Genomic DNA, 11,098 nt, shown 5'->3' with positions numbered 1-11,098 from the left:
GGCAGAGACAGGGCCCGTCTCTGGGGGAGGGGGTAGTCCGGAGCTGGTGAGAGTTGGGAGCGAGGGTGGTTGACCCCTGACAGAGAGGACACCAAGGAGGGGGGAACGAGAGAGGCCAGGCTTGGGGCCTATGCCTGGGCTCTGCATGTCCTGAGGGGAAAGAAGGTGGAGAGCAATTTTGGGGCCAAGACCTCTTGGATAAGAAACATGTCCCTTGGGGCGCCTGGGTGGCTTGGTCAGTTAAGTGCCTGGCTTCCACTCAGGTCATGATCTCGCAGTTCGTGGGTTCGAATCCCATGTGCTGACAGCTCAGAGCCTGGAACCTGCTTCGGATTCCGCGTCTCCCTCTCTTTGCCACTCCCCCGCTCGGGAAAATACATACACATTAAAAAAAGAAAAAGAAGAAGAAGAAAGAAACAAAGAAACATGTCCCTCGTGTGGAGCAGAGGAACTCTCCCTGCCTCTCCTGGGTTCCCCGGGAGCACTGCCTGGAGGCAGGGGCCCTGGGTTCTGGTCTCTGCTCACCAGGCGGGGTGACCTTGGACCAGCTTCTAGCCTCATCAGGCACATGGGGACGCCCCGTCTCCTCAAAGGGCTGTGGCTGCGGATCAAATGAGATAATGGGGTGAGGAAAGCACCTCATAAACCGAAAACAGCAGGACAAAGGTCGGAGTGTAGTGCTGGGCCCATAGCCGCCTCCCAGCCCTTTGGCAGAGGATGAAGGGGCTTGGCCTCATAGTCCCAGCTCCATCCCAGCTCCCCTCCCCCAAACAGACTCCCCCCCCATAGTTCCAAGCTCCCCTCCCCAACTCAGACCCACCCACGGGTGAGCACCCACCATCAGTGTTTCCTTTTTTAGAGCTGAAGAAACTGAGGATCGGGGCGGTGTGCTCTAGGTTCCTAAAGCTCATCTTCCACTCTGGGCTAGGTGGCTTTAGGCAACCAGAGTCACCTCTCTTTAGGGCGGGAGGACCCCCAAGATAACACGGGTGGAGAAGTTAGCACGATGAGCATCGTCCCCTCCAAGAAATGAGATCATTATTAGGCGACGTTGCCACAGGCTCCCCGGCTGAGAAGTGGCCCGGCCAGCACGGAAGCCAGGTCGGTTTGAGGCTAGTCCTTCCCCTTACTCTCTTCGACTAACTTGCTGGTACAGCAAAAGGAAAATTTTTGTCCAAAATGGCTCCAGAAGAGTCTAGCTTCTTTAAGGAAGCTACTTTCTCCAGCCAACTTCTCCGCTTTCCTTTCTACCATTCCTTGCTCCTCCCGAGCAAGCCCCACTCACACACACACATACACACGCACACACACGTCCGGTTTTCTAAGTTCCCTTCCTTACCCGCATCCTTCAGCTAATAATCGGTTATTTCGAAGGCAACTAAACAGCATTTCAAACTTACGAAATGCCTTTTTGTTGTGCTCTGTGGAATTTGAAGCCTCAGACTTCAGGAAATTTCCACTGGAAGATCATCTTTACAAGGAACCATACATACACCTATCAGTAAAACGTCCTCTCTAAAACCTGCTGCAGTATCACTGTGGAGACAGAGGAACACAGTTCTGGAATCTACTGAGGATTACGTCAGCAGAGCCCGAACCCTGACGATGCTCCCAAGGACAGGCTACTACTATGGCACCAAAGTACTGTCCTAGTGACCTTGGCCGAGACACTGGCCCTATCGGACCTCACCTTCTGCCATCTGTAAAATGGGAATGACAAATCTCATTTGGGGCGGGGGGGGGGGGGGCAAGATTAGGTGCGATAAAGTGCTGTCTGGCTCAGTGCCTGGCACATGCTTGGCTGGCAAATGTCTATTCCTTCCCCCATTCTTCCTCATCAAGGATTCATTTTGTTTTCCCAGTTTGTGGCCAACTTGCCCAGAATGCTGAAGCATCTATCCCACGAGGCTGGATATGCAATTTTAGACTTCTTAGAGTGCACCGGGGGCCAAACCCCAGATTTATAGCAAGCAAGTGAGCCCAGGGGGCTGACATGGCCAAGGTCATTGGGGGAACGAGTCGCTGCAGCACGACTGGCCCGGTGTTCAGCAGGCTGAGCTCACGCCCTGGCTTGCAGAAATCCTGCGAAGCTTTCTCAGCCCTCAACAGCCTGGCCTGCTTCCCTTGCTTTCCTCCCAGCCCCCAGGCAGCCGGTCTGTAAACCCAACCCTCCAGATCTAGGAAATCCATCCCTACCTTGCAAGTCTGCCTCTGCCTTCACCTCTAGCCCTGTAGACCTCCTGTCCTGGCTCCTCTCCTTCAACCCCATGACCTTATCCAATCCAGAGGCCCAAATTTCAGTACACAGGTAGCTAAAACAAAGGTTAGAAAAAGCCCAGAAGACACTTTATTGGAGGTCTCTACCTCCATTCACAGGAAAAAGGAGCCAGGAGCCCCATCCTCAGGGGCCCGGCATCTCCCGGCCCCTCATCGGCCCGGCCAAGGGCCGAAACAGTCAGTCAGTCTGGCCACTAACACGTGGTGGGAGAGGAGCGGGGAGGGGAATGTCTTAGAAAAAATAGATCTCTATGTACATCTGACGTATTTATAGCACATAAATTAGGGAGTGCTCTGACCCCTGCCTGCAGAGTCCAAGCACGGAGGTGGAAGGCAGTCCAGAAAGCAGGTTCAGGAGGACCCCGTCCTGTCCCCTCACACAGCACTCCTGGTGCTTCCCTTGGCCTCCTCGGCTCAGTCCGGGCATCTGGAGGAGGAAGGTGCTGTCCGTAGCCGGTGTCTGGGTTGGGTCTGAGGAGGCACCAGGTAAAAGAAGCTACACTTGCGGACAAGTCAGCAAGACGAGTCACCTCAAACCCCCGGGCTTGTAATTCCAAGAAGAGGGCAGAGAGGAGAGGCCGCAAGCCCCGGATCCGAGGACGGTGGCTGACAGGATACCAGAGCCTCACAGCTTCTCTCCGCAGCACAGCCGGAGCATTGCCCAGATGCTGGGACCTGCGGGTCTTCCCGGGAGGGGCCGCAGGCCTCAAGTCCTTGCGTTTGGTCCTGGGTCTCGTTCCGACCCTCAGTTCCGACTCCCGGCAACTTCTTCCTCCTTCCAGCCACTAGAGTTTTTGCCAAACTTGTAGACCAGCCGCCGGCCATCCACCCGCTCTAGGATCTCCCGTTTGTAGTAGTACCTGGGCGGGAAGAAGGGTGGTCAGAGGTACCCGGGTGGGGAGCCGTCTTGGACCGCGGATACCTTCCTCCACCCGGCCCAGCTATCCTCGGGTGACCTGTCCCCCTGGGCTCCGGCCCCAGCAACAGGAGTCTGATCCACTTCCTGTAGCTTTTCTTTTCTTCCCTCCTGCCAGAAGGAGCTGTTCTGCTCCATCGTGGCACTCTGGCCTAGAATGGTGTCCGAAGCCCCTGGTCTTACCCTTGCTCGTTTAGATCTTACGGCTGGGTCCCAGGGCTGATCACGAAACCACATGATTTTAGGGCTGGAAGCGCCCTTAGCGACAATTCAGGGGGAAACCGAGGTCTAGACAGGCAACTTAAGGAGAGCCAGGTCTTGGTGTGGGCCTCAGCTCACGCTCTCTTCACCACGGAGAGCTTTTCTCAGGACAAGCTTGCAGGAAGCGCAAAGAAATGTTGTCACAGAGAGTTTCTGGTGTTGGCTGCGCCAGCCTACTTCCTCCATGCCCTCCTTTAGTCCGTGACAGCGGCGGACACTGCTCTTATCCTCACTCTACAGGACGCAAACCTGCCAGACTATGGCAGTGGTCGGAGAGCGGGCCGTGGGAGCACAGCTTAGCTGTCCCCGGCAGCCTCAGCAGGTCCCCCAGGGTCTGGCTGGGTCACGAGGACCCCGGCCACCTGCTCACCTCATGGCTCTGCTCAGCTTCTCGTAAGTCATGCTGTTGTTCCTCTTCTTCTGGCCCCAAAGCTGGGCCACGGCCTCTGATCGCAGGAACTTGAAGACACCCTCTTGCCGGTTCTCCCACTTCATGAGACCTTCATTGAGTTCCGGGTGGAGGAGGATGTCCCGGATAAACTCCCACAGGTGGGTGCCTCTGGGGGCTACAAGGCCAGACGCATGCGTCAGTCAGCAGTCCAGGGGGGGACCCCTCTCCTCCGAGGCCGGGGGGCCCTATCTGTCCCGGCACACAGCCTCCTGATGCCTGTGTAGTGTAAGGGCTGGTTCCCTCCCGCCTCCCCCCACCAGACGGGGACCACGTCTCACACAGCACAGATGTCTTACTCGCTCAAATATTGATCAAACATCTGGCTGGGATGAGAGAGTGACTGAGGCGCACTACTGGCCTCGAGGAGCCCACGGTGCAGTGGGGGCCGCCGTTAAAAAGCAAACACGCCATGGGGCGCCTGGGTGGCGCAGTCGGTTAAGCGTCCGACTTCAGCCAGGTCACAATCTCGCGGTCCGTGAGTTCGAGCCCCGCGTCAGGCTCTGGGCTGATGGCTCGGAGCCTGGAGCCTGCTTCCGATTCTGTGTCTCCCTCTCTCTCTGCCCCTCCCCCGTTCATGCTCTGTCTCTCTCTGTCCCAAAAATAAATAAAAAACGTTGAAAAAAAAATTAAAAAAAAAAAAAAAAGCAAACACGCCAACAGGTGGTGAGAACTTGGCGAGGACAGGACCGGGGAGCCGGCCCCAGCCCGGGGGACAAGGGGACAGCTTCCCGGGAAAAAAATAGCTCCCTGAAGACAAGAAGCAAGCCAGGCCTAGCGCGTAGGGGGAGGGAGACTGCATGCGCGAAAGCACAGAGGCAAGAAGGACCTCGGGGCCATCACCCAGTGGTGCCTGAGGCGCACGCGTCCAGCCTGCAGACGGGGCACAGTCCTCTGCTTGAGCCCCCTGGGGCCCTTTGGGCCCTCCCAACACCCACCAGCTGCCTCCTCACACCACCAAGGGTGTCCCAGCGGGCAGGACAGAGCCAAGTGTAGAGAGAACTGGAGTGGGTGGGCAGGTAACCTGGGCTCTGGTCCTATGGGCCTTCCTCCAGGAGCCTCAGTTTCCCCCTCCTATCCAGGACCACCAACCTAGGCCCTGCCATTAGGTGCCACACAGCCCTGGGCCTGTGCACAGCCATGACGGCGGGAGGGAGGAGCAGCGTGGACGGCCAGCGATCACGGGAGAAAAAAGCACCGGCAGCGCCCCCCCCACCCCGCCCCCCAGGCCTCAGCACAAAGGGGGTGACCCCAGAAGCTCACCGTGCTTGCTCCTCTTGCCCTCCAGACACTCCCGAGACTCTTTGCTCAGCTTTCGGGGCCGACCCCGTTTCCGCTTCCCGTGCTTAGGATCCCCCTTCTTATAGTCAGGAAAGCCGTCTAAGAGAGGGGAGGTGGAAGGTCAGAGGGGAGGGAACTGGGGCTCTCAGGAGCAGCTCTTCTGCGGAGGAAAACCCTACAGGAGAGCAGGGAAGAGGGCAAGGACCAGCCCCGTGGGCACTGCCCCTTGGGACACCCCTCCCGGGGACCAGGAGGCTCCCTCCACTCACCCCTGGAGAAGAGTTTGCTGTCGGTGAGATCCAGATCCACATCACTTCCACCGGAGTCTGAGGAGTGGGGGCTCTGGGAAGTACCAGTCCCTAGGGGCGGCGGGGTCACAGTGAGTCCCTTTGCCAGCCCACGCCTGCCGGGGGATGGGCCACTGAGGGTCTCAGGACACGCTACCCAGCCAGCTCCTATTTGCCCCAGAAAGCCTGGGTTCTAGTGGCGGGAACCAAGGGCTCAGGCAGGAGTGTTTGGGGGAAAGGGAGGCTGTGGCCCAGACGAGGGTGCTTACCTGCAGTGGAGACATCGGAGCTGCCGGGGGAGGGGGCCCCGGTGGTGCCGTAGCTGCCGGGGAAGTAGGGGCTGGCCTGCCGGCCCTCCTCAAGCACCTCTTGGCTGAAGGGGCTTCCCTGGTCTGGGAAGAGGTCAGGGTTCAGACAGAGCTCGGAGGAACAGGCAGGGACACTGAGCTCCCCAGAGGTCTAATGACCTGCTGCTTTTCTAGCCAGGGGAGACAGAGGTCTAGTGACAGAGGGTCAGCCCCAGTGCCCTGGGGAGAGGCAGAGACGGGATGGGACAAGCTAGGGGAAGGAGTGAGAAAATGGCTTCTCACCCAAGGGGCCCAGCGTCTCCTGGAAGGCCATGCTGTCCTTCTCCAGCAACTCAATGATCCAGCTGAGTTCATCGGGAAAGCTGGAAGCTGATGAGGAAGGGAGGAGGGGTCAGAGGCCAGGCTGGCATCGCACGGTCCCCTCGCCCCTCAGCGGTTCTTTATCTGTGCCTGTGCCCACTGGCCTGGGGCTCCGGGTCCTTCCCACGGCCATGCTGACCTCAGCCTAGGGTGTGGGCCGGTCCCTAGAGCAGCCTCCCAACCGAGAGGGAGACAAGGGCAGGAGGAGGCCTGGACTCACTGAGGTCCCACAGCTGGGAGTAGAGTTGGTCCCCCAGGGGCCCAAAGACCAGACGCAGCTCCTCGGGGGCACAGTTGCAGAGCGTGGCCCCGTCCATGTCGCACCGTGAGAAGTCAATGGAACTGGCGTCGTATTTGTTCTTCTCCACCTGGTAGCTGATCCAGTCCAGAACCTGGGCCTTTGACCAGAACTGCGGCTGCTTCCCCGACCAGCTGGCCTTCTCTACAAGAGGCCGGGCACAGCGTCAGGTCAGCTCGACCCACCCGGCCCCTCACAGCCCATTTCTGGTGCCCATCTGGGATTCTGTGTGAATCACCACCCCCCCCCCCACCTCTCAGAGGAGCCTCCCAGGAGGAGGGGCGGGAGATGGGGTTCGCAGCACCCTCGCCCAGCACCTCACTTAGCCGGGCACTGCCCCTCAACCCCAACACCTCGGCCTCTTACAAGCCACCCCATGCCCCTAGCGCTGGAATTTGCTGGGGGGACCCTCCTCCCCGCCTGAAGTCTCCATTTATCTAACAGGTTCTTAGAGGGATGTCTCTGTCTCTCCCCATCCCACCTGCTGAGACCCACCTGGGCCCTCCAGTGGCATCTGGGGGTTGCTCAGGGTCAGCACCAGGTCCTCAGCCCCAAAGGTGGCCGCAGCGGGAACAGAAGCCAGGGCAGGTTCCTCCGGGCTGTACATAGTACTGAAGTAGTTGCTGAAGACGTTGCTAATCTCACAGGTTGCAGCCATGAGGCTACCTGGGGAGAGAGGCCGAGGCTGGTGAGGACCAGGGTCCTCCCTTTCCCCTCTAGCTCTTCTGTTCTAGCCAAGCCTGGGGCAGAAGGAGCCCCTAGGGGCGCGGGAGGACGTGAGGGTCAGTATCCCTTTGGACACCATCTCTTCAAGAGGGCTTCACGATTTCAGACCACGGTGTGGGCACTGGGCCGCCTGCTGGGCACCCCCCCCCCCCGGCCCTGCCCCGGCCCACCTGGGTCCCTGAGTGGGACTGGCAGAGTCAGGGCCACTCTGTCCCTCCCAGAGACGGTGCCTCGGCGACCTTCAGGACACCCCCACTGCCCTACACTCCTGGCTCAGGGGGGCTCTATAATGCGGAGCTGCAGTGGGTGGGTTTAGAACTAACCATCCACTTGACCTCTCAGGACCCAGGCTGGGGAATACGACAGGTGGGGGGGTCCTACCTGAGTGGCGGGGGTGTGGGTGTGGCAGGCAGGCAGGATTAAGGGACAGCGGGCCGGCGAGAAATCCAGGAGGCTAAAAGCTGCACCAGGTAGGTCTGGCCCGCACTCCCCCACCCGCCCTAAATAGAGGCGAGTGGGAGCTCCTCCCCGAGCCGGGCCCTTATAGTGCGCCTGGCGGTAACCTGAGCTGGTGGCTCATTGGATGGAGGGGATTTCCTGGCCTTTAGACTGGGCTTCTGGCCCCAGGTGATTTGCATATTTTGTGCCACTTGGCCCGGATCCTAGCAGGCGGTGCTGGGAAATCAGGCCCGGCTGGTTTAATGATTGTCAGAGTCTGTCATGTCGCACCCTCTGGGGTTGGGCACAGGGCACTGGCCTGGGCGGGTGGCAGGAGAGTTGCTGGGGTGGGCATCTGTACTTTCGGCCATCCTCTGGCGCAGGAAATTCCTCAGGGGGGCCAGGCCAGGGATGGGCTATGAGGGGAAGGGGGAGGGGAACCTGGTAGAACTGGGTCGGAAGGCTGCTGGTCCCCCAGATGGGTGGAGAACTGTGGACAAGGGTGCCTAGCAGGGAGAGCAAATCGTGTGGTCTAGGGAATTTTCCTACAACACACAGGATTAGGGCAGGAAGCCTCTCCAGGCCTAGGCAATATTCATGGGCTCATACCGGGTGGGGGCCGTGACTGCCAGCCTAGCCTCAGGGCCCCATTGTCCCCAAAGTTCCCATAGGACCCACCCTACGGGCATCTCCTTTGGTGGTAAAATCTTGCCTTGCTTTGCCTACCTGGGCCCTATGCAATCATCAGGGTCGCTGCAGCCCCTTCTGGAGAGGCCTGGCTGTCCCTAAGCCCCTGCCGGAGTCCCTGGAGCCTCGGGGCTGCTGCAGGTGCTGGAATCCTCGTGGCCCTGTTTATTCCTCCGTCCAGTCTCCTGGGCTCCACACCCTCGGTCCAGTTGACTAGTACCTGTCTGCTACCCTCTAGTGGCCAGAAGTCTGGCTCCCTGGGTCACGGCATTCCATGAAGGGACCGCTCGGTATTTACCATTTGCGAGGCACTTGTAACATAGTCTCCACTTATTCCTCACAGAAACGCTGTAAGGAATGTATGATTGTTCCCGTTTTGTGGATGAGCAAATCGTAGCTCAGAGGGGTTTCATGACTTGCCCAGGCCACACAGAGCTGCTTAAGTGGTGGGGCTGAGTCAGTCACCCACCGGCTGGGGCTCTTTCCAGATACCGTGTGTATCCTGGCTTCAGGGTCCTCCCGCTCAGCTGTTCGGCCAGACCCTTGCCCTCCCTACGGGCACAGTGAGTCCTTCATGTCTGTGGTCCCGTCTGTGAATGCAAACCCCACTGGAGAGCCTGAGCACGGGCAGTATAGGATGGGCAGGAAGCAGGAGACTTGTGTTCAGGTGACTCCCCAGCTGTGCGACTCTGCTGGTCTCCCCACGTGTAAAGACAAGGCTTTTTGGACTTAATAATCCCTAAGATTTCTTCCAGCTCTAGTTTTTTATGCATCTAAAGCGTAGGGATAGAAGTATCTCTTTCCCCACTTCCTTTGTTAATGCCACAACCCTGGGTGGTTGGTGACCAAGCTCGGCCTCAGTGGGTGAAATGGTTACTCAAACAAATGGTGGCTCCACCTCCAGAGCTGCCCCTTCTTTGACTCTACAGCCAGAGGACTCAGAAGTCCATCTCCAGGAATCTTCTCCTCTTTGTCCGAAACTGCTGGGCACCTAGGAGAGGGGCTCAGGGTCCAGGGCCCCCTCCAGTAGGCCAGGGGTGGCAGGAAAGCCTGGGGCTCTGGTGGTAGGATTTTTCCCCAGCCCTTCAGGGGGCCTCCCCCAAGGAGCCGGAGGCGGGCACACCCTCCACCCAGTCACTCACCCTGGAATGTGGGAGAACCGGCTTCTAGCCCCAGGACTGCTCACATGCTCCCCTGCCCTGGAGGACACCTGGCTAAGGCTCCAGAGGGTGGGATGAGAAGGATGTGGAGAGAATAAGAAAGGATATCAGCTCCTTTGCCTTCCCAGGGCTTCACAAAAGAAATGGGGCTGAGATAAGGAATCTCTATAGGCTAGCGCCTTATCTCCAAGTATGAATGCCTTCAATAGCCCAATAGCAGGTGATGTTATTGCGGATGGTAGGGGGAAAAGACTGCAGTTTGAGGTCAGTGCCTTGGAGGTGGAGTGGGAGAAGGTTCTAGGATGGTGGTCAGAGGAGCCCTGGAGTAGGAGGCAGAGGCCTTCCCTGCCAATGGCAAGAAGACCCCTCCCCGTGAGCTTGCAGGGACAATGGCACTGCCTCATCTCTCGGACACGGATGGCCAGAGCATTGCCTCACAGCCCTATAAAACGACAAGGCACATCCGGCAGGACCGCTGAGTGGCAAAGGTGGTGAGCAGGGCGGGCGACACAAGTCAGGATCCCCATGCTGTGCAATGTGAGCGCTCACAAAGTTAGTGGGGTCAAAGAGCAGCCATCAGAGGAAGACCTTTCCAGCCTTCTGCTCTTCGCCATTACTATTACCAGAACTATCATGCCATACGTTCTTGTGCAAACAAGGAAAGACAGCCACTGGTCTCAGAGCTGGTAAAGCAGACTCCGAGCTGGGGGGTAAGTGGGGCATCTGGATGGCCCTAAAATCATCCTTGCCGATAGCATAGCACCAGGAACAGCCTCGAAAGGACCATGGAGACAGTCTGCCATCAAAGTGTCAGGGCCTACCAGAGCTCTGACAGTCCTGGGCCTCCAAATCCCTTTCCTCAGACCCAAAGTTCTCTCTTCTGCTGGTGAAGCTCTGGGTGTGCCAGGGGACAGAGGCCTCACTGGCCCGCCACCTGGTCACCACCATTCCCTTCCTCTGGTTAAGAGCAAGAACAAATCTATTTCAGTGGCTATGCTGTGTTTTCTTTCCCAACCCCTGTGCAGGGAAGGGAGGCCTGAATGGACAACCTCAAAGCCAAGGACACAGCCACAATGGTCAGGAGTGCCTTGTATTCCTGTGCCTGAAAGGCAGCTTCAACATATTTAAATATTTTTTCACGACTCTCCCCTCATCCCACACCCCAAATCCAAGCTGCTAACTGCTTAGATCCCCATGTTGAAACCAGGAAAGCAGAACTTAGTGCCAAAGTTCTGGGCAGACTCTATTTGTTACCACATCATTAAAATACTTATCCAGGATCAAAAGCAGGGGAGTCCCGGTGAAGCCCCAGGGACTGTGAGAAGGCCGGAGAAAAATCACTAAAATACACATTTTTTAAGCAATGGAATGGATGGACAGGAATGGCGCCATGGGTAGAGAATTTAGCTGCCTTAGAGAGAACTGGAATGAAGTTCATTTGCTACAGGTGTGCTTCAGCCATACCGCTGTGTATGTTTTCATCTCTGTGTGTGTGGGACCCCTACCTCCTGACCCTGGGGGTTCCCTACGGGCAGGAAAGTGCTGTCAGCTTCTGGGGGGGTCCCCAGTGACCTGCTCAGACTACTTGCCCACAGAGGGCGTGCATGGAAGCAGAAATTTCAATCACTCAGGTTGTAACTCTGACTCAAAC

At 57.9% G+C, this 11,098-nt stretch overlaps 1 protein-coding gene across 1 annotated transcript; it reads right to left on the bottom strand.

The window, feature by feature from the left end:
- Window positions 1–2,324: 2,324 nt before the first annotated feature.
- ELF3 (E74 like ETS transcription factor 3) lies at window positions 2,325–7,704 on the bottom strand. The gene is made up of 9 exons (XM_003999371.6): window positions 7,544–7,704; window positions 6,932–7,102; window positions 6,359–6,580; window positions 6,061–6,147; window positions 5,740–5,862; window positions 5,453–5,542; window positions 5,166–5,282; window positions 3,825–4,020; window positions 2,325–3,137 (listed from the first exon to the last, which is right to left on the bottom strand). The coding sequence occupies exons 2-9, from the start codon at window positions 7,092–7,094 to the stop codon at window positions 3,023–3,025; spliced, it is 1,113 nt and encodes a 370-aa protein (XP_003999420.1). The 5' UTR covers window positions 7,095–7,102; window positions 7,544–7,704; the 3' UTR covers window positions 2,325–3,022.
- Between the last annotated feature and the right edge of the window lie 3,394 nt (window positions 7,705–11,098).

This window comes from Felis catus, chromosome F1 (assembly GCF_018350175.1).
Source record: "Felis catus isolate Fca126 chromosome F1, F.catus_Fca126_mat1.0, whole genome shotgun sequence".
NCBI classification, from domain to species: Eukaryota; Metazoa; Chordata; class Mammalia; order Carnivora; family Felidae; genus Felis; species Felis catus.
The sequence above is the reverse complement of the archived record's forward strand: the minus strand, read 5'-3'. Positions and strand labels throughout refer to the sequence as shown.

Bases quoted from the DNA above. Each gene is read 5' to 3' on its own strand.
- ELF3 (XM_003999371.6), bottom strand. From the start codon at position 7,094: ATGGCTGCAACCTGTGAGATTAGCAACGTCTTCAGCAACTACTTCAGT. The intron at 5,283-5,452 runs GTGAGTGGAGGG...CCCCTCTCTTAG, and splicing joins CAGCAAACTCTTCTCCAGGG to ACGGCTTTCCTGACTATAAG. The intron at 3,138-3,824 runs GTGAGCAGGTGG...CTTCCCGCCCAG, and splicing joins AAGCTGAGCAGAGCCATGAG to GTACTACTACAAACGGGAGA.